Here is a 22,183-nt window from a genome sequence, read left to right on the forward strand (position 1 = left end):
AGGTATCAATTGACGTTAGCACGCCCACGAGAGGAACCGAGGAGAGAGCCCTTGTTCGTTCGTTGCCTTCCTCTCATCGCCCCGGCCCCCTCCCCCGGCCCCCTGCCCCCAAAGTCAAGCCCCGCTTATGCAATCGAGACAAGGACAAAGTGAGCAGTGGTGGTGTTGAAGCATGCATCTCGGACTCCAAGGGAAATGTACGTACAGAAGAGAAGGGTCTGCAGAGTCGTCTGTAGCTTCCAGTTTGATAAGCCCCCTTCTCCTCGTTGTCGTGCCGCAATCTCGAAGAACGCCTTATTTGTCGCGGTGGGTAGGGCAATCAGTCGCGGAAAGGTTGGAACTGGCCATTGGCAGATGTGTCCCAATGCTGTACCACCACCCCAGGAGCCACGCTCCCCCTTTCCTAGGAGGACTGAAGATTGCTCTCTTTTCCTCTCTCCCTCTCGGACTTTTTCATTCTTTCAGATCGATGATTTTGTGCGTACTGTCTGGGTCAGCCATGGATGCAGTATTCGACTCGCTCAGAATTCAATACGTACCTAGCCTTAACATAATCGTTGATTATGCATGCATGCCCAGAGCCTCTGGTCACGACAGAAGCTCCCTTCATCCACAATAGGGTCTATCTGCATGGCGCCACATAGAGGGACCCCATCAGTGCATACGCGGCACGATCAAACACGATTTCTCTATCGACCCGTGCTTCTCTGACCGTGCCTCGCCCGGCCCAGTGCTTCGATTTCGGCGCGAGTGCCTTGGTGCAGGTGCAAAGTAGCCTTATGCTGATCCGGAGGAACTACCTGGTCCTGGCGCGGCTTTTGGGGAGCAGTACCCGGTTATATCAGCCCCCGGATTGGCTCGGAGGAACTAGGGGTCCAGGCCAAGATGCTCTATGTCGACCTATAATTGCCTTGTTGGGCTTAGCCCAAATTTGTCACGGCCGACTAAGTAGTATAGCCATAACTTTAAGGTTTCACAGACAAGCGACGCGCCCAATAAGAGTTCGAACAAGCGACCCGCGCTTAAACCCGTTTTTCCTCCTCGCAGAAGCAGGGAGGCAGGCCGAGCGAAAGGCGCAGGCTGGCCGAAGGGAGGGCGGACGGGAACCAATCGTAGCCTCTGAAGGAGTACCCTGCCTTCTGGCATGCTTCTACACTATGCCAAGCCGACGAGAATAGCTTTTTCTGGCAAGGTTGATAGCGTGGCAAAGTAGCATTCTTCAGAACCAACAGAATACCTAATCTCACTTCATGCTGCGTGATCTAGCACCAAAGTAGGCTCAAGACGCCCGTCGCACACACTTTCTTAAGAAGGTGGTGAGCTGCACCCTTCACCCTTTCAACAGCGCTTCTGCTGCCTAGTCGATGCTTGGCAAGTCCATAGCCACGTGTCTGGCAGCGGTTTCCCCGGCCCATGATGACGTTTCGGATCTGCCGCAGTGATTGGGGTAGGATCATGAGCGCGGGGGTGAGGTGATTCATGGTTGGTGTGCTTGGCCTCGTGGCCATGTACGAATGCAGCTAAGCGACCAAGATGGCGAGCAGTGAGAGCTCGATATCAGTTGTTCGAACTGACGTCACGCAGGCTTTGAGTCAAACCAGTCTGCTTTCAAAGTACCGTCATGATAGTGACTGGATCAGGATGAGGGCACCGGGGGAGCTACAAGGTAGTCTCCATCGAAGAAAGCTCTGGTGGTGAAGACCCGTTCCTCGGCCTATAAGGATGATTTGTGTTTCCTCCAATCAGGGGCCTGGTAGACCAGGTTGCAATGAAATGCAGGATGTTTCCGACGATTCTGGTGCATATGTGATAGCTCCAGAGTGTAAAGCTCTGGAGATAGCCCTACGTGTGGCCCCCTTACAGTTCGCTAGTGCCATAGATCATTCGTTGTACCTCGTAAATGATCAGTTTGGCTCAGGTCATGCTTTCGCAGGCCTATTCGACCCAAGAACACCGGCCGTCATGCTTTGCTCCATGAAAGCGCTTTACCATGGCGAGACCGTCCACCCTAGGAGATCGTAAGGCTGGTTGCTGTATGTTGGCGGCGTAGTAGTCCTGAACTCGTGTTGGAAAGTCTCATGATCCTTCCATCGGTGTATCGAATCATCCACCGGAGACGGTTCATTCTGGAAGCATGAAAAGTCCGTTCTTGCAGGATGTACGTACCTGTTCCCTGCAAGCTGGCTTTGTCAACGGCCGGCGGCGGCCCAGTAAAAAGTACACACCAAAAAAGGTCACCAGAGACGGAACAGGGGGAGGGGCAAACGGCCAAGGCAGGGGACGGATACCACCCTCGAGTAGCACAAACTGATGGTGCGCGCACATATGAACAGGCGAGGCCTGGGCGAAACTCGCCCGATTGGCTTGGGTATCAGCGACTGGTCTTGCTTTCTTGATCTGGCCCGTTGGTGTCCTTCCTCGCGAGCTTCATCATGTACATGGCGGCGATTTGGCACTCACCACATGGCATTGTCCACGTTAAGAGAATGGCTCGGTTCAAAGTTGTTTCCTTCGCCGATGTTGTCTGTCCTTCGGCCGAGATCAGCTGTCAAATGCCATGGATTTTGTGGGCTGCCCAGAGCTGCTTAGCGTAGCTGCCTAGCTGAATGTAGCGTATGATATGCTGTGGTATTCAATTTGGAGATGTATGCATTAAGCAGGTCGCCCTATCGTTGCATAACCGGTCTTTGGCCATTCTATTTCTGGCCTTGGCTGCATTAGCCTTCTTTTTCCCACCACAGAGATCTTTTTCTAAGCGACGGCGGCGATGTGCCATTCATGCGCCATCGAGCCCAGAGGAGGTGGGATTGCTGACGAATCTCGGCTACTATTTCAGGCATTTGTAATCTGTAATCGCAGTCAATATGCGTGTAATTACGGTGACGCGGGGGTGGTGGTGGTTACACAAACGCAGACCCGGTCTGCGCTTTATTTCCGCGCGCAAGGAAGGTGCGACCCGATGCAGTGGGCGCAGTGTGGTATGGTGTCATCATCATGCTTTGGGTTTTACCTGGCGGGCAACTGGCTCAATCGTAACCTCGTCTGATGATACATCATTGATGCAGTGTCCCTTTGCCGCAAACCCAAGGCTTTGCACTCCAGGATCGGCGCCATCGATTGGAAATATTGAGGGCGCGGCACCTGGCAACCGCGAGGCGCCGGAATCCTCCCCTTTCGGCTAAAAAGGGGTTCTATGTACCTACATCCTAAACTGGAAAGAAAGCTATGCCTTTTCTGGTACGCCACCTTGTAGTCAATTGCAACGACGCCGCCACTACGTAACCAGCTGGCGGGCTTGTTTATTTCCATCCATGCCGCCAGAGTCTCGGGGTTCTTCCAAGTCATAGCCAAGTCCGGCCCGCAGCGCCTACGCTACGCCTGCTACGTATCACCCACCACCCTAGACGTAGGAAGGAAGGAGGCCCAGATGCAACAACAGAAACCGCTGTGCCGCAGGACCATTGTCCTTTCATCGACTACGATTCGATGCTGGAGCAGCCCGGCTGAACCGAAGACTCATAATGAGCAGGTTATCTGTGCCGTACAGCCATGCATGATGATGACAACCATGGTTCACATTGGTTATTGTCAATCCTCACGCCTGCAAATGAGCGTCTGCATGCTGCGTCCTCAAAAGACCTTGTAGGCAGCTGTGGTGTGGGAGTGTGACTAATAGGGGCTTGGTTGCATTACTGGGCTTGTGCGGCACCGAATCGAGGTTATTGGGAAGGAACCAAGCCATCGCATACAAATACGACGTGAAGACGGTATCTTCGTCACGTCCAGATTCTGGGCTTAGCTCAACATTGCCCCGATCACTAGAATCACCTAGCCAGTAAAACTATTTGCGTCAAAAGGGGGTGGGGGTAGTGAGACCGTCAGGGGTCTGGAAGCTAGGGGATAGCTACTTCTGAGCCCCTGGTGGTATCGAAAGTGAGGTAATGAGAAGACAAATCTGCAACAGGAGCTACTCGCACTAAACTGTCGTTTAAATTCACAGTCTGTGGCTGACCAAGAAACGTTGAATCATTAAATGTGATGCAAAGCGACCCGGTCAGCACTCTTTCTCGAGATAAAGTACTGACTCACCTGGCCAAGTTCTGCAGGTACCGTATATCTAGACCTGTCATCTACATGCTTTCTTCACTAAGCCTTACCACTATCTCTGGGGCAAGTTCTTCGTAAGGCTGGGCGCCATTTTGCTTTCCACATGGGCTGACCAGGTTGGCATCGAAATCGAAAACACCAGAAGAGACCGTGCCGTTTCCTTCTATTGAGGCAGCTACTGATCAATGGGGCGGGTCAGCCACGTCATGTGGGCTTCCCGTCTTTTCCCCATGGATTTCTCTGATTAGGCAGATGCGGTCCCGTGTGGTTGACGATGACGGAGCCCGCCATGTGCCTCGAAAGAGGTATGGTGCAGGCGCCTTCCCGCAGTTAAGGGGTTGGCGGTTCCAGGTTCCCACAGGGCTGTTCACAGTATTTTTAGCAGACGAGAGACGGTTCTTCAACAAGCGCCTCCGCCCACAAAAAGACTAGTCTTGAAGGAGGGCCTTTAAAATTTCCGTAGGTCAAGAAATACACATCAGTTCCGCCGGTAGCACGTGCGGGTCAGGGGCTGGTTCCTCCGGAGTTGTGGGTCCGGACGATACTTGAGTATCTTCAAGAGAACCCTGACCCTGTCTTGCCCTGCCCTACCGTGCCTTGTTCTGCCCCGTCTCTGCTCCGTCCATGCCATCATCTACATAATCTAAACGCAGTGGACATGCCCATTAATTCTGCGCGGATCACGGGGAGTGGGTGGGTGCTGTCAATAAGCGCGGCTGTCGCTAGATGAGGTAGTGGTTCTTAAGCGGGGAGAAGGAAATGGTTACACAGCTACCCATGCTACATACGCCGTCCTTTACTGTTTGAATTTGATGTCGAGTAAGGGCAAGATGAACGAAATGTGGTAGACCCACCGCCAACGCCATAATAATGCAGGCAAAAGGAGCCTTGTGGTCATCAAAGTGCATATCGGAGAGATTGAGAGATTGCATCTTTTCGACATAGGCCTCGGTTAGAGGCGTAGATGTTACTGCCACTCCTTAAACAGAGGAATTCACACAGAGTCTGGCAAATACAGCTCCTGCTGGAAAAAAACCTAATATAATACCCGGCTCTATAATATCCTCGACGTCCGCTATATTGCATAACAGTAAATCTTAGCTGCAGACAGCCAGTTGCCCCGAAGTTCGATGCGTCCAGTTGCTCCGGCAGCCCTAAATAAAACCCCATGGCGGAGCACACATACTGTCCGAATATGTCTTCGATATGAGCCCACGCGAGGGAGGCCCAGTATTGCACGACATATGCCGCTACTGCAGCAGCAAAGATGGGATTGCACTTCTGCGCCACCAAGGCACGGCCACTCAACTGCATGTAGGTAATGAGATACACGATATATGATTCTAATAATATCGACTACGTGCTTTGGAAGCCTTCTAAATGAGTGGCGCAGTTCCATGTTGTGGCTTCTACCAACGCCGCCTCGCCGATCCTCCACTCAAGTCGGTTCAAATCGCGGACGATCTGTAGCCGAGAAGAAACGAAGAATGGCCAAGAATAAAACTTGACGATGTCAAGTGGCGTATTTTCGAGATGACTGATGTAATTATTGATTGTGCTGGACTGACATGGTATGAACCAAAGAGGAAATTCTCCGTGATGCTTAATGATCATGCGTATCGCTTGCGGGTGAATAGGGGCTACAAAATCGATGTAAGAGTCTCCTGTGTTGCTCGGTTGCCCGGTATGAATCGAAGTGGAAAAAGGGCATGTTATCGAAATTCATCGCCTCGTACGCTGAGCTTGCCCTTATAGCTATTATGTAGCCTTCCTTGGCCCCGAAATGTTTGCTGTCGAGTCTATCCTTTCTTCTTTATAGTCTTCCCCATCAGAATACTTCCAAGGCGGGGCCTGGAGCTCTTTTTATATAAACAAAGACTTCCGCTTTCCCATGGCGTGAGGGCTTCGCACCGCGTCGATTCGTTTGGTAATGGGTCGTCCATCGTATTGTTCGAACCAGATATGGATTAAAGGGGTCCAGATCGAAAAACGATACGAAGTACGGTCACAGTCAGGCGGACAAGACGGAAACTTTGGTTCGGAGTGACTGAAAATATGCTGTGGTCAACAAAAACGTCCCAACTATGTTATGCGACCCCGTGCTGGTTACCCATGTAGCATATGACGCGCCTCTGGGCCGTCACTCGTCTCGGAAACCGTGTCTATTGCAAGACCCAGTTCGGGAATTGAGGGTATAGCTAGGGGTTTTGTCTTGTTTATCAGTCGAGAAGACGCCTGGATAGCACCTCGGATAAGGTATGGCGAGAACCAAGCTCCAAGTAGTGTGGTGTTCTCGACCACGTGCACACAACTTTAGTAGAATGCACGCCATCAACCTAGAAGAGCGATAGCCTACAGACGGAACAAGATGCGCGGGGAGCGACGAACGTGCGTTGACTGAAATTTGGGTTGTCTCGCTGCCACCCGAGCATCGGAGGGTTTAATCCACGTGCTCTTCCTCCGACCTTTCCTGTAGGGCAGACAGAGTGCCATCGAACGGAGGAACTCATGCATCGCGCGGAGAGACTGACTGCTCTAGAACCCTTCCGATCCGCGATGCCAACCAGCGCCGTCGAGCCTGCAAGAACGAACCCGAGAACATAAATAAGCCGCCCATGACGGTGCGGATTTGTTGACTATCTACCTAGCTTCCTCGGACGCGACGCAATGGTCTCATGTTAGGAACGACATCGTATAAGCGAAGAAAGCCTCTCTCACGGTAAAACGCACTCGGAGGTGCCCGTCATAACCACAACACACCCTTGCCCCTCATCTCAAGCCACAAGAAAACGCCGGTTCTGCGATGCCCCGGAGCGGGGATCTCAGATGCTTTGCGACAGCACACACGTCTACGAAGGGTATATATACGAGAAAATGCTCAAAGGGACGGCAGTAAAGCGGTACAAAGAAGATAATGTCCAAGGAACCAAAGAAGATGGGGCTGAAATCAGCCGGCGACCAATAGCCTAGAAGCCTCTTTGTCCAAAACATCCTGCCCTAGCAAAGGGTTAGGGGGCGAGAGGACAATGAGAGGCGGTAACGGTACAATGTCACGCTTGGAGTTCCTATCTCCGAGGCGTAGCTGCAATGGGATTAGTATCCATCCAAGTCCATGTCGGGAACGACGAGTGCCACGAGGACATCCAGGATATCAGCAGTGCTTACCATTGACCATCTGTCTCTGCTTGTTGAGCCAGCTCTTAGGGGCGTCACCGCGTCGCTGCAAGACGACATGGTTGCTCTGCAGGCGACTGGTCAGGTCGTACCACGCTGTGGCGATCATGGCGTTCTCCCGCTGGAGGTTCTTGATGACCAGCTCCTGCTGTGTCTGGAGAAGTGTGGATGGAGTCAGTGTCACAAGTCCTTCAATATATATGTGCGTATGCTTGGCACGGAAGCTCATGCGACTTCGCACACAAGCGCGTATGTAGACAGGCAAGGAGAGAAGATTGAAATCCATTAATATCCATCGTGGGAAGAGCCCAGCTCGCCCACGAGCGCAGCAACGTTCGTGTATCGGAACGCTGCTTAATAGCCGAATGATACAAAAGAGAAGCAAGTGGACATACCTTCTGAGCGCCATCTGTCGTTCCAGCTCTAAGATCTTTGACGGTCTTCTCGAGGTCGTGGCGATGCTGCTCGGATTGATCCAGTTGCTATTTTGAGACATGACACATTAGTTGCCCGAACCCATACAATGACAGTGACCAAGAAGCGTAGAGATAAACTCATCCAACTGACTTCTTCCGGAACCAGCCCGACCCCCAGCCACTTGACTTGGGCCTGGCCGGTGCAGAACCCGGTTGATGGTAAGGGGTTCCAGGAGATAGAGAAGGAATCGGGCGCCTTGGCAAACGGGAAGTCGATTTCTGATCCGCAATCTCCGGAGAGGTACGGCTACTCGGAGGCCGAGAGCCCGATAGTCTCAACGATGGACTCTTGGAGACGCCAAATGAGCCGTCCTCGTTGAGGTGGTAAGCAGGATGGCCCTCCTCAGCAACCTTTGGGGACGTGGAAAACGGGGTCGTGGTTTTCCACGTCCCCAAAAGACTGAAGATGGACCGATGCTTGACCTTGACGCTGACGAACTCGCCATCTTCCTCGGTATCCGAATCAGGATCCGAGTCGGGATCCGAGTCGGGATCCGAATTGGTATCCGAGGCATCTCCTTCTGATGGCTGGGAATGACTATGACTTGACGAAGCAGAACTTACCTCGCTCAACTTCTTGTACCTAGCTCGCAGCTTCTCCATCTTCTCGGTCGTCTTGGCGACGTCCGGGTTGACGGCCTGGCCATCGACGGCCTTCTGAAGCTCGTTGCTGACGGTTTCAACCTCCTTGCGGAGGTGATCCTTGTCGATGAGGGCGACCACGAGTTGCTCTTGCTTGTTGTCATAATCTCCCTTAAGGTTATCATACTTCCGGCGAAGAGCGTCGAGCTCGGCCCGTAGTGAAACGGCCAGCAGGTTGTCGGTATCCTTGAGCGCTTTGAGACGTTCTTCTTCTTCTTGTTTGGCAAGTGCGTCCACTTGGTCATCAATGTCAGTTCCATCACCGTAATTCATCAGGTATTTCATATAAATAAGCTTACTGTCGCCTCGGGCTTCCACGACCTCGCGCTCCTTGTCCTTGAGCTCAGCTTGAACGGATTCCAGCTGGCGGCCAAGGTGCTTGGAGCGATTCTCCTCGGCGAGAACTTGCTTGCGTAAGTTGGAATATGCTTCGGCCCTGATGAAGTCGGTGGTCAGTATACTGAGTTCGCTGTTCACATCCAGGGCTGCTTGGAGAGCGTTGACCAACCCTTCGCCGTTCATGTTGTTGATCAACGCGTTGAGAGATTCTTGCCCAAGCGTGTGCTTCTCGAAAAGCTCGTTGTACTTGTCCTGGAGAGACTTGCGGCGCTCCAGCTCGTTCTCGATTTGCTGCACAAGCTGACCCTTCTCGGTCTCGGTGCCGATGCTGGCTTTGAGCATCGCATTCTCGGCTTGAAGGCGAGATACCTCGAGGTCCTTCAAGGACACATCACCAGCGACGTTGCCGTTCAGTTCGTCCTCTAGGGATTGGGCCTGGGGTCGGGCGGCATAGGGCGTCTCGGGTGCCGCCGACGGATCGAGCATCATCATCTTCTCTTGCTGGTCCGCCATATACTCCTCGTCGTGCTTGATCTTCATCTCCAGGTTCTCGTTGTGCCTCTCCAGCTGTTGAATCTTCATGGTATAAGCGGCCCTCTGGTCCCGGAACTCGCTTTCCTGGACCTCGTACTGGCTCATCTTCATGGCGTACTTGTCGTTCTCGGACTTGAGCTGGGTGAGGTGTCTCTGGACGGCGATTATCTTCTCCTGCTCTTTGTAAAAATCGGCGCGCTCGCCACGTAGCTTCTGCACCTCGTTTTCCAGAGGACGCAGCGTCTCGAGCTTCTGCTTCAGATGCTCTGCCGTGTTAGCTTTCCTGTTGAGATCCTCGTTGATCTTCTTCAGGTCCTCGTTCTCGCCAAACAACGGGGCTAGTCGTTTGTTCTCGTTCTCCAATCGTTTGGCCAGCTGCTCAAATGCCTCCTTTTGCATGCGGAGTTCCTCCATCTGTACCTCGAGGCTGTCGATGAGCCGGATCTTCTCGTCTCGTTCCCTCCTAGTCCGCGCGAGCAGCTCCCGAGTTCGACGCACCCGACTCCAGTTCCCTCTGCAGTTCATCTCTCTCTTGCACCGTCTCGGAGTGTATTTCCTTGAGTTCGTTGTAGCTGTCTTGAAGGTGGTCGTGCTTCGTCTTGAGGTCAGCGGCCAGTCTCGTGTATCGCTCGTTGTCGCGGCGGAGGCGGGCCATCTCCGCCTCCAATTCGTAGTCGACTTCGGCGGCGGCAGCCCCCGCAGGGGCTGCCGCGTGGGACCCAGCGGCACTCGATGCATCGTGGATGGTCTCGGGTGCCATTGCGCCCTGGCTGATTCTGGCTTGGGACTCTTCCATGATGGCCATCAACTGTGTCATGCCGGCTTGGTCGAGGGTTGACTGCATGTCCGTGAGGACACTCCGTGACAGCTGGCTATCCGTGGTGTTCACACTAGCAACCAGGAAGACCGAAAGGAGCTGGAACATGCCTTCCGGTTCTGGCTGCTTGTCAAGCAACTGGAAGTTAATATCCTTGACCAAAACCTCGACATCTTCGCAATGTCTCCTTATGAAGTCACGCAAGGAGATGTGTACGATGTGTAGGTTGCGCCGCCTGTTGCCTTCGACAGGACGGCCGCCGGAGGAAGCGGCTATGGAGAGGTTCTCGGCTAGCTCGGTAGGGTCGTAGTTCTTATCGATGATGGAGAGGAGGTCGGAGAAGACGGAGCCGTCGTAGAAGTCCTCGATTTTCTTGGGGCCGGGCTTCTGTTTGCCGTCGGCCAGCATCTTGGCAGTCTGCGTCGCGACAGTGTTAGCTTACGGTGGCAGCAATGATTTAGGCAGGAAGGAGGAGATTTACCCAGTCCAGCAGGACATGCTGGCGCGCTTTGGTGAATTTGCTTCGCGGCATCTTGGATGGTGGTTCCGGCTTGCAGTTTGTTACCACGCTCTTGTTGTCTGTCTATAGTATAGGGAGTTTAAAAGGAGGGTTGGAAGGCAACCGCCGCTCTCTGGCGAGCTTAAGCCCGTGTCGTCTAGCGGATATCGACCAGGGTAGTTCGTGTCGTGTGGAGAACAGGGCCGGCGGAGGTTGCTGTAGCTGCACGGCACGCTGTGTAGGCACGGCGAAAAAGAGTCAGAAAAAAAAAAAGAGCGGCTAAGATAAAAAAAATCCGTATGTATGCTGAAAGTGTAGAAATAAAACCGACGTGTCCAACAAGCAATTGTTCTCCTTCGACCAGCGACCGGGGAGGGGTTATCAAGAGAAGAAGTAACGAGTTGATCACAAAGGCAACAAAGGATCACCAAGGATGACGAGGTTTCATTCTCCAGCGAGCCTTTAAAGGAGGGAGGATCAATGCGAATTGGGTGGGCTAGGTGTTTCGGGCCACAAAGCGCATTGTGTGGTTTCGCCTGCAAGCCAACACACGAGGAGGAGACGACCAAAGTTGGAGTTTGACAGCTGCACAGCTAGCTCTAGTCCTCGGGCCAATCTTGCTTTAGAGTTCGTTCGGTAACAGAGTTTAGGTATGCACGAGGCGGTGGCGGTGGTGCTGGTACTGGTGCTGGCGCTGGGGAATATGTACCCTTTGAATCGAGTCAGGCGTCTGGAGGAGGTAAAGTGAAGACGTCAATGTCAATAGGTGTGTGTTGCAGTCGGATGTCGTCGTCGCCCCCGAAATTAGGATTATTGCATCAGCCCAAAGCCTGGAGAGACTTGGCTGCAGGGCCTTTGCGGCGGGCCGGGGTCGCTCACTACCTTATCTATCAACCCGAAACCCTGCGCTAGCTCTTTTCAGACGCTGCACGACGCTTTTAGCCAGGGGAAAACAGGGGACCACAGGCGCTGGAGGGGGCTCGACAGGGCTCTCGACTGGGGGCTCCAAGGCTCGTGCCAACGCTAATCGCGAGGTTTGGGTGCGCTGAGTCTCTTGGTCTCTAACAGCTGTAGCTCTCTCACCCACTCTCGCAGCGTTTATGTCTCTATGCCTGAATGTTCAAGTCCATCATCATTGATTGGGTGTTTCAGACATGCAGCAGTACGCTGGTGTTATGCGATCGAAATGGTAAGATTAGCATAAGGTCTTGTCTCAATCATCAGCCACTTGACACCTGTCATTTGATGGCTTGTATCACCTCGCCCGAAAGTCCCGACCAAACTGCTGGGCGCTTGCGCCCGTCACCCGCCACACGTCGACGACGACACAACTCAGGTTACCCCGCGCTGTTCGTGGATACCAGCAGCAAGCAAACTTCAAGGGTCATGTTTCAAGTGCTACCTTGCCAAATGCTACACTATATATAACTGCAGCCTATCAGACCTATCGTCTTCCTGTCCTGGCCCTGAATTGTCACCATGTCGAGTAAGGGGTCACTGCTCGCACAAGGCGATGGCTCGGCAAATGGTGGCTCCTCTAACTCCAAGGGCGCCATCACCCCTGACTACTGACTTTTAACCTTGAATCAAACTTGAAAGATAACCCATCTACTCGGACCCTTCCACAAGTTAAAGTTCTCGTGGCACTTGGGGGCGTCCCTGCTTACTGGTTACTCTCGATCCGAAGGGGAGAGCTTCGTCCGATCCTTTGTTGCCCAGCCCGGCCTGCCCATTTGGGTGGTTGTCCGGGTCCGAGGTACGGCCCAGGCTCGCCTTTCCCACGTTTGAGGCCTTCAATGGCGCAATGAAAGACCCCCGTACTCGTGCCACTATATATACGAGGCTCTTTGTCCAGGTTGCACATTGGTGTCCTCTATTCTGCTTCACAAGGGATCTCGAGTTGACGGAAACGACTTGGACTCAACCAACTGCCCAAATTTAACGAGGTGAAACTGAAGAAACAGGTACGGAAATGTCCTCCGTTAACATCGACCGTTGATGCGGACCAACGATTCCTTGTCCTTTCCCGCCAGTTGTGACCCTGTGTATGACACGTTACTGTGAGAAGCACTTCTTCCGGCACGGAGCGCCGATCCTCTGCCCAAACTCCGGGCCAATCTCACCGCGTGGTCCTCCGTTAACGTTTCCCATGACCGGTGCGTTCCATTGGCAAGCAATCGCCAGGAGATGCGATCCAGTTTTACGCCACTACGTTTCTCGCAGGTTTTCTTTGTGCCTTTACGTACACGTTTTATGCTGCTTTTAGCTATCCTCCATAGTGTTCGATATACCCAAATCCCACTGGCCATTGTCCACTACCTTTGTCATGTCTGTCGTAAACATAGCTACATACTGCCTTCGAGAGTCTGGAGTACAGTCCCTGTCTCAAGATATCATCGAGAGCTCCCTTTCTTCTTTCTTCTCACCCAACCCCAGTTTTCATTTTGATGTACGCCATAGCTTCGCCCGCACCACCGCGTACCCAAACCACAGAGAGCAGGTGTTTGGATATCACTGTTCCTCTCTGGTGCATGTACAGTCACATCAGCGTCTGATTAGGGTCACCCCATCCCCCCACCCAGCGTCTCCCACTCCTGGATAAATGTACTGGGCACGCACGCTCTCAGAAATCACGGGAACAGCCAGGCACTTTCGTGCCAGGTGCGATACAATGACATGTATTCATCAGCTTTCTACCTAAGTTGACTGGGGACATGGCATTCTCTCATATGTCATTTCTGTCCAGGGTAGGCTACAGGGTAGCTGCAATACGGATGCCTTCATAACAGGTCATTCGCCGGGCAGAAACGAGAAGCCCAGGCGAGGGCCGTCGCTCATATCCCACAAGATATAAGAGCCCCAGAGGCAGCATCTCAGGTAGGCGCCGCCTCGGAAACATGTATGGCATCCTGCTGAATACACTGTTCCCTCTGGATTAGGCTACCCATTCCATTTCATGGCCTGCTTGTTTTGGCTATCGATCATGCCTTTTCAGGTTTTTTTGTCCTATTTTTCTTTTCTTTTTCTCCCTTTTTTCTTCTTTCCTTTTTTTCCTTTGCTTCGCTCATCGGCTCGTGATGTTGCCGTTCCGCTTTCTTCTTTCTTAATTCATACCGGTTCAGCCCAGCAGGAACGGAAGACTCCTGGGGAGAGCAGTTTACTCTCCAACCTCAATGGAGGAGCGGCCAATTCCAAACATCTTGGCCAGTTCAGAATAGAACTCCTCCAGCTGCTCCGGGTCCTCCTCCTCCCAGACCTCAAAGTGGTCATCGAGGGGCCGCAGCGAGTTGAACAGAGTATCCTTGCGATGTGCCAGCTCGTGGTCATGGAAGTGGGCGTCGGCGAGCTTGAGGGTCAAGAGGTTGGGGCAACGATCGTGCAGCGCGATGCACATGCCCAGCAGCTCCCACTCCAGGATTCCGGGGCGGGAGAGCCAGAAGCGACGGATGTAGCCGGCGTTGGTGGCGCCAATGGTGTTGAAGAAGGTGTTGAGAACGCAGACTCTATCTGCCTTTCTGAGAGCCTCGCCACCGCAAAAGGGGAAGATGCTCATGGTCTTATAGCATGAACAATATTCAGGGCTGACCACGAAGTGAGTATTCTTGTAGAGATACTCGATTGCCTCCTGTCCGACTTGTCGGTTCGCCAGAAGGAGAGAGCTGTTCAGTCTGCGCTGTCCTGCTGTGGGATTGGCAGTCGAAGGCACAATTTCTGTGCGGATTAAGATCTCTCCTGAATCACGCTCGTCAAGGAGAGTGAATGTCGATGTACCAAATTCAAGACGATCAGCATCGCCGGCTGGGCGTAGGACCAGAGCTTGATCATCGTGGCCCGGGATCGAATTGTCACCATCTTCGCTTTGACTGGCATCGCCTTCATCGTGACTCTGACTAGCACCGTCGTCATCAAGGCTCTGGCTAGCATCGGCGACATCACCAGCATCGCTGCTGTCAGGGCTCCATACAATGTCGCTGTGGTAGTACCCTTCATCATCTTCTTCATCATCGGTAGTATCATACTCACTCGGAACATGACATGAATGATCATGGATGGTAAGCCGAACAGGGTCTTCGATCAGAAGGGCCTCCTTGTATACAGCGTCGCGAAGCTCCCGAGGGAGACCCATGAAGTTGAAGGAGGACATGGCGAGTAGTAGGTAGCGATGGCCACCTCCAGCTTAACCAAGAAAAGCGGCAAGATGTACACTCCCAAGACTAGGGAGCAGCAGCGATGTGCAAGAGACTGATATGATGATATGTTAGCAGTCTGCGGCTGAACCTTAGAAGTGTGTGGGATAATGCGCGCTACAGGGTAGCTACAGGGTAGGTGAACTTACCTGTACACACAGGTTGTGTGTAGACCTTCGGCAAATACAGGGAATGGGCAAGGTTCAATCTTTGGAAGAAGATGTCAGTATGGCTTCCATTGAACAATTAGGAACTCCTGGAGCCTGACGAAGATAGAAAAGAAAAGAAAAAACCAAATATAAAAAAGAACTTACCAACAGTAGAATCTAAGTCGGTGTAGACAAGCCAAAATTCCAAGAAGTAGAAGAGATATCTTATTCAAAAGCGAAGTTAGCAATGGCCGACGAATTGCATAGGGGAAAGGGGGTTATGTTATATTTATTAGTATGGGAAACCCAAGGAAGGAACTTACCAATGGCGAAGGGTATCGACAGGCTCAAGATCAGAGTCGACCTGGGCCTCAATCAGAGCAGGGGGTAAACAGAAGTGAAGGTGCAATTAAGGCTCAGCTCCAATGGAACTGTGTTGGCTGCCAGGTCTGGAGATGCGCCAGCAGCAGCTCAAGTATGTGCGTAAATGGAATCAACCAGTAATGCAAGTTGTATTGATCCTTAAGTCAACCCTGAAGGTCAAGCTTAGGATCCGATGCAGCGTGGTGGTCTTTTGTTTTGTCTCGTAATTTATTTTTTTCGGTCGGGGGAAAAAGTGAGGTGTGGTGGGAGAGGCTTGCCGAAAGACTTTTCCCACCGGATTTTGTACGTAGCTCAACCCAGCTCGATTTCGGACGGTTTTTGTGACCCGGGAAAATGCCAGATTCCCTTCGGCCCGGGAGAACAAGCGGCCATCGGAGCCGGATAATAACACGGAAGGGCTTCGGAGGGTGCCCAAGCGCTTTCTATGCTCCAAGGGAGCTTCGCGAGACACCCTGGCTATGCCCCCAACTGGTAGTATATATGTCTTCATCACAGTGGCTGCTTGAAACTGCCTAACTATATCCAATGCAAGACGCCACTGGGTTAACAACAGCAAGGGCTTCCAGAGTACAGCCTTTACAGCGTCCAGTGCCTCCCTTAATATTCATCTAAATGGCGGTAGTAAACGCGTTTTACATACTACAGAAGAACTTAGTCCCTTGGAGCAACACAACGCAAACATCCTTAAGATCCATGTTCCGGTTAAAACTACTTCTGCTAATATAGGGGTCAACCGGACTGCCTAGGGATCACTTGTTCCATAAAACAATGCTCCCTGACGCCTCGGCCGGCTTGGAACGAGCATGGATCTTCGTCCCCCTGAGTAGAGACCCCAAGTCCGAAGAGGAAACAAGAGAAGGATTGCCGCGACTAGATCCCCGAAAAACATCGCCGAGGAGAAAAGGACATGGATAAAAGAAGACATCTACAGCGGGGACCATGGAAGGCTATCCCATCTATTCAACATCAGCTTTGCTTTAGACAACCAAGTCAACATCATCAACTGTCTCACATCCTCCACCACCGGACCAAACATCAAAATCATCTACAACAACCACTACGAGAACCATGCCCTCACCTCAACGCACTATCGGCCCGGGCGTGATCCTGACGCTGCCCTTGAGGCCAAAACCGCAGACTGGCTCCAAAACCACCACGGCCATCCGCCAGCCTGGCAACGCAACCACCACATCCAATTCAGACCGGCATCACGCCCCAGTCATGTAACAGCAGCGTGAGCAGGGCCTCCTCGACCAAACAGTGAAGGAGAAACAGGAGATCAGGTACGAGAGAGGCGAAATCCGGCCATGACGTTCGTTATGTTAACGTGTGTTCCAGCAAGATGCGGTCGATACTTGGAGCTGAATAGCTGGTATCAAAGCCACGGCCGTTGCTTAGACGAGACTGGACCTGCTGCTGAGTGTATATCCTAGAACAACATTCGCTCACTCTCAACACTGCAGTCGAGACCGCTTTACTAGGAGACGGCCACTCAGAAACCTTTGGTGGTTAGGTACCCAGCGACTTGGCGTGCGCCGGGAGCCAATATACAGCACATTCACCAACATCAAACCGTGATTGGATCCATTTGATATGTATTCTGTTCCTTCTAACTTCATTTGGAACACACGTAGTCCAATGACGATGCTACCTTGAAGCTTGACTACTAACCCTAGAGCCCATCAAAACCAGTAAACAGCTTACAATGTCCCAAATCTCAGATATCCAAGACTTGGACCAAGAAAGCGGAATTGCCCTCCTCGGTTCGAACGGGTATCTCCAGTAGCGTCTCCCCGTCTTGGCATTGGCAAGCCACGAGGGTCAGGGGTAGTTGATGGATGCAGTTCCTATTAGGTAAGCCGATCTACTACAAACACCGTAGTACCGGGAAGCAGGCAGCTCGAATGATCGCTGGCTTTGATATTGCCGTTTTGATGCCTGGTGATTGGTTTTCGCAGAGGAAATTCACCGACCTGCCGGTCTCCGTGAGCTACTTGCTCTGATACAGGAGACCAATGTAGTTGTGCAGTTCCATGTCAACATTCACGTACAATGACTTCCCTGAGCGCCACAGATAACACAAACAAGCCAACAAGGTCACGAGTACCGAATTCTATTAGGTAAATACGAAGGGATCTCTTCTTGTAGGATGGGTAGCATCTTCGCAAAAGCATTTGATCTACCTCTAGGTCATGCCCGAGGCAGTGCCCCCGGCATTTCCAGGAAGCTGATTAGGCCCAGTCCATACCCATGAGCAATAAAACATATATATGATGTACCCAAAAGGCGATGGCAAGCTAGGAGTTGCTTCGACTCTATGACATGTATTCAATTCCAAAAGCCCGAGCCCGAGCCGAAAACGCCCGTGGGAAGTGGCGGGATCCGGTCCACCTTGTTTTGTTGTCGCATGCAGTTCGTCGTGGGCCTGGCGTTGTTCAATCGATGAACCGGTGTCTGTGTTTCACCACCACCATGGGATAGGATACTGCTTTTGCCTTTTTGTTGCTGTTTATGTAATTCGCATAAGGGGGTATATATTCAAAAGTCGACCGGCGCCCTTCAACAACGTGCCCAAACAAAAGTGTTCGGTTGTTGTTTTTCTATCGTGACAATCGTGAAATGTGCTCGGCGTGCCTACGAGAGGTTGTTGGAGATCTTGACTTCCTGGTCCTCCTCGATGACGGCGTTGTACTGGGTGCTCCAGGCGGTGACGCTCTCGACGATCTTCTGCGGTGCCTTGGCGGCGAAGCCCCTGTGGTTGCGTGTCGGTTAGCACATGTATCTTTTGCGAAAGCTTAATCCACCGGGGTTCCGAAGCACGACCCGCGTGGAGCAAGTGACTGTTTTCTGGAAAGAAGACAGATAGAGGGAAGGAAGTATGGCGAGTACTCACTTGAAGAGCGTGTAGCTGTGAGTAATCACGCCACCGGCGTTGGTAATCTCGTCCTTGGCGCGGGTCATGACGTCGTCGGCGGTTTCCTGGGGGAAGGTGACGATGATGCCCTTCTGCACGTCAACGGCGACGGCACCCTGGGCGACAGCGAGAGCTGCGACGACGGAGGCGAAGAAACGCATGATGGCTGGGGTAGTCGTTGATTGATTGAAGATGGAGATGGAGTTCGGCGGATGGAACCGATCGTGTCGTGCGTATATGTAGGGAGGTGGAGTCGTGGAAGAAGATCACTGATTAAATCAAGAAGGGATTATTGTCTGTCGCAACGGCTGGCCTTGTCAGATATTATCCCGAAGTCGACGGATGCTGCGATTTGAATTGAATGGTTAATGTTAAGTAAGTTAGTTGATGAAGAACGGAGAGTTGGTCCAATGCTGAATGATGGCTGGATGTTGCGACTTGAGTCGCATGAAAGGCCGTCTGGGGGGGCTTGGGCCTGTTTGACCAACGCTGCTGATCCTCCACCCACCTCCACCAGCCAGCTTCCAGAACGGCCGCCCCCCGCTTTAGGCAGTTACGGTACCTTCCCAGGCGGGCAGCTGGAGGTACTTAATCCCAACAGGCACATGCAATCTTGCGCAAACTGCAGCCCTCCAGGCACTCGAGCTCCTTTTCCTTTCCGCCATTTGGGGGGTCTGCAGAAAACTCCGCATTCTCAGCTTCCGCTAAAGGAAGGTGCCTAAACCTCTCTTGGCTTAAGGTTATTTTCCGCGATTGCCGGGGTCCGGAACAGAAGGACCCTTTGTTTGCAACTGAGTTGCATCTGACTGTTTGATTGATTTGATTTGATTCAAAGATGTCCATGCTGGATGATACCCAATCTGCCCCATCAAGCTCGAAGCAGAATGCAGTCCACGTAGCTAGAATGACCAAGGTCGCCTCAGACATGATCCATCCGTACGTATATTGATTTACCAGACTTTACCTCATAGTGGGTTACGGCCGTACCAATACACTTCTGCCTCGCAATTGGGACCCGGAAGGCATCACGTGACCCCAGCAGCAATGTTTCGGCCGTTCCCTTTCGGCGAGGGTTCCCTAGCGCTATGACGGCTTCAATGTTCCAAGTCCGACCGGAACGCCCAGGACACGTGTTTCACGCACCCGGCGACCTTCTTCCTTGTCGAAATAGCGTCCTGTCCAGAAGCTGTACATAAATATGTGAGAGTCGGGGTATTCACATTATAGTATTGGGTGGGCATTGTGAAAAGCTCACCTGCCTGACCCCATCGGTGTTCATCAGCACCTGCTGGTCGTGGACGGAACCCCAAATGGTCATCGTCACCGCGGCGTTGTCCCATCGCGGATAGTCAGCATTCAGTATGCGCCCTGCCTCGTCCATCACGTCTTGCAGAGACAGACATTGGAGGAAGCCAATGACGGAGAGCTCCTCGCCCTGCTTCTAAGGAGACCCAGGACAATGTCAGAACTTGTATAAGCAACCAGGCTAGATAGAAAGACAGTAGTCAGTTGCGAGTCTGTCAGTACGAACCACATCCTTCTTGTATGACACTATGTCATTGTCCCAGGCAAAGCCCGCTAGAATGTTCTGTTGGCATATTAGCATATCTGTTTTCGTGGGTGGTTAAGCATGAATTACCTTTCTGAAGCTCTGCCAGCTCATCTGGGATACGTATGCCAAAGGGTCTGTGTCCCGTGAAATGGAAGGGTTACTATCGTCGAGAATGGATAACGTTTGGATGATGTTCTTAACTGCTTGGAACACATCTTCCTTGAGATAGCCTTCGTCAAGCCCTCAGTTACGGTCAGTTGGGATATTGGATATACGCATAGCATGGAGGAGGCTTGAGAACTCTGTTTAATGGTCTTTCTTAGGAAATATGCTCTTTGGGTTGAACCGCATGAGGAAGGGAGAATCTTACCCAATGCTGCCAGTCTACTATGGTACCTAGAGCTTCGGCATCGCAATGAGGAGCCCATCACGATACTAGGTATGCGAAGTGAGGCGAGAGTTTATAGGGAAGCCATACCTTCATCGTACCCAAGTGTTCTGTGGTTGCAATAGGATATTGTAAGTCTCTCAACCAAACAAGGGTAGAACTGCCTGCATACCTTACGATCCAGCTATAGGCCTCCTTTTTGACTTGTTCGTAGTTTGGGTTCTGGAAGGGGTGTACTGATAATCTGGAACTGAACAAATCGGCATATTGCCAGCCAAGGAACTAGGTTGTTGCAGTACAGATGCTGAAAATAACACCAATTTCATCAGGATTTATATAAATTACAAGATAGTAAATGTACTCCGAATTCCAGCATGAGCTTCATGGCACTCAAACAACAGCTCAAACCACTCGAAAAGATGGCAGACGGTTTTATTTTGACTTGCGGTGTTGCAACGTATTCAGGACCGTGGTATTGGTCACGGTATCAAGCACGTTCGAAGCTGACAGCAGTCAAGGGGACAGTAAGTGAAATGTTGGTACAACACTCGGGTGGTATATTTCAATTTGTAGAGGTTAACCCATCACATCGTTTCTCCCCATAATCAGCAGCAGGTCAGAGATTCGTCACTTGGGCCAAGCATATCTTCAAGGGTGCCCCAGAATGAGCTGGGTTGAACATCAGTGTATTCACCATTGGTTACTCCTAGGGTAAGGAAGCCCTCGTAGTAGTAAACTCACTGACCAAGCTGTGAAGTCTGAGTAACTCGAGGCGTCCAGGCGCTTCCAGTCTAGAGACCAAGGCACCCATTACCATTATCCAGTCCCTTCCTCTTGATCATCTAGATTAGATTTTAGAACCGCAATCACATCCGCTCTGATAGCCGGGTGGCTGGAGACCACCCGTGTCCTTGCACTGGATGCAGTCCGCCCAGCAGGTGTAGCATCCTTGGTTGCCGAGGCATTGGAGGAGGCCATTGTTGTTCTGAATGAGGTCGGCTATAATCAAACAGCACGGGATCAGTTCACATTCTGAAAGGGCTTGTGGGGAAACAAGGCTCATCTCATAGCATCAAAGATGATCTCGAGTAGAAATCGACTTACCAAGATTGACCTCGTTGTGCTGCGTCGGCTTCCCGGCACCCTCACTGCAGTCCGCGCTTAGAATCGGCTGGGGCTTGGGCTGGCTGCCGTCCAGGTAGTTGGCGAGCTGGCGGTTCGTACAAGAATCCGTGAACTGGCCCATGGAAGCAGGCGTGAGGGTGCCTTGGTAGTTGGCGTAGCAGCTGTGCGGTGATCCTAAGCTCAGCATGAGGCCAGGCAAAATTTTATTTGAAATCTTTTCAAAGGAAGGGATTTCTTACTCGTTCAGATCCAGAGAGGTGGCGATAGAGCCAATTGCCATGTCGCAAAGGGCAGTGAGCTCATTGCCATTGAAAGACCACTGCTGGCAGCTGATGTTGAACGGCGTGGGGTCGGCCGAGGCAAAGAGGCATGCCAGGAGGGCAAATGCCAGGAGGCTGAGAGTACTGCGTGCCATGATTCTTGGATTGATGGCGAGTGAATGAAGGATTTTGGTTTCTGTGATGCGTATGGCAGGTGTGGAGGGAGGGTTGCGGATCAGGCTGAACGCAGGTGTGTTGGATCAGTGATGGTCTGAATTGACCAAAGAGCTGAAGGATGGCTTGAGATCAAGATGGCAGATAACGTAGTACAGTGCAGAGCTCAGGTATTTTCTTGTGTACCCCCTTGCACCCATGGACCAATTAATGCATTGAATGTTCTAAAATTAAAATGGCAAGCACGAAGCTCGTGCATTCTTTTCTTGCCTGTCCCGACAGCCCAACGCTGTCCCGGTATTTACAGCCTTGGAATTGAATACAGCAGCCAACAACCAACACCCAACAGTGATGATGTTCAGATGCAACCAAAAACGCCAAGCCGTGACGTCGGATGGTGTGGTAGCACCTACAGTACAGCCCTGAGAACCATCACACCAGCCCAGGAACGCCATATTCGGT

General features: G+C 52.0%; 4 protein-coding genes across 4 annotated transcripts; 1 reads left to right on the top strand and 3 right to left on the bottom strand.

Moving 5' to 3' along the window:
* Nucleotides 1–7,172: 7,172 nt before the first annotated feature.
* On the bottom strand, nucleotides 7,173–10,621 carry PG997_000657 (uncharacterized protein; the record flags this gene model as incomplete). Its single annotated transcript, XM_066804972.1, has 8 exons — nucleotides 7,173–7,189; nucleotides 7,273–7,435; nucleotides 7,677–7,763; nucleotides 7,849–8,004; nucleotides 8,055–8,635; nucleotides 8,699–9,735; nucleotides 9,767–10,506; nucleotides 10,571–10,621. 8 exons carry the CDS (start codon nucleotides 10,619–10,621, stop codon nucleotides 7,173–7,175), a joined length of 2,832 nt encoding a protein of 943 aa, XP_066674745.1.
* A 2,293-nt stretch (nucleotides 10,622–12,914) lies between these two features.
* Nucleotides 12,915–14,156, top strand: PG997_000658 (uncharacterized protein; the record flags this gene model as incomplete). The annotated part of the gene is made up of 3 exons (XM_066804973.1): nucleotides 12,915–13,037; nucleotides 13,378–13,465; nucleotides 13,711–14,156. 3 exons carry the CDS (start codon nucleotides 12,915–12,917, stop codon nucleotides 14,154–14,156), a joined length of 657 nt encoding a protein of 218 aa, XP_066674746.1.
* A 3,786-nt stretch (nucleotides 14,157–17,942) lies between these two features.
* On the bottom strand, nucleotides 17,943–18,383 carry PG997_000659 (uncharacterized protein; the record flags this gene model as incomplete). Its single annotated transcript, XM_066804974.1, has 2 exons — nucleotides 17,943–18,060; nucleotides 18,202–18,383. The coding sequence occupies 2 exons, from the start codon at nucleotides 18,381–18,383 to the stop codon at nucleotides 17,943–17,945; spliced, it is 300 nt and encodes a 99-aa protein (XP_066674747.1).
* A 2,626-nt stretch (nucleotides 18,384–21,009) lies between these two features.
* PG997_000660 (uncharacterized protein) lies at nucleotides 21,010–21,702 on the bottom strand (the record flags this gene model as incomplete). The annotated part of the gene is made up of 3 exons (XM_066804975.1): nucleotides 21,010–21,161; nucleotides 21,267–21,448; nucleotides 21,527–21,702. 3 exons carry the CDS (start codon nucleotides 21,700–21,702, stop codon nucleotides 21,010–21,012), a joined length of 510 nt encoding a protein of 169 aa, XP_066674748.1.
* Nucleotides 21,703–22,183: the final 481 nt, after the last annotated feature.

This window comes from Apiospora hydei (genome assembly GCF_038363865.1).
Source record: "Apiospora hydei strain CBS 114990 chromosome Unknown utg000002l_segment0_segment0, whole genome shotgun sequence".
NCBI lineage: Eukaryota > Fungi > Ascomycota > Sordariomycetes > Amphisphaeriales > Apiosporaceae > Apiospora > Apiospora hydei.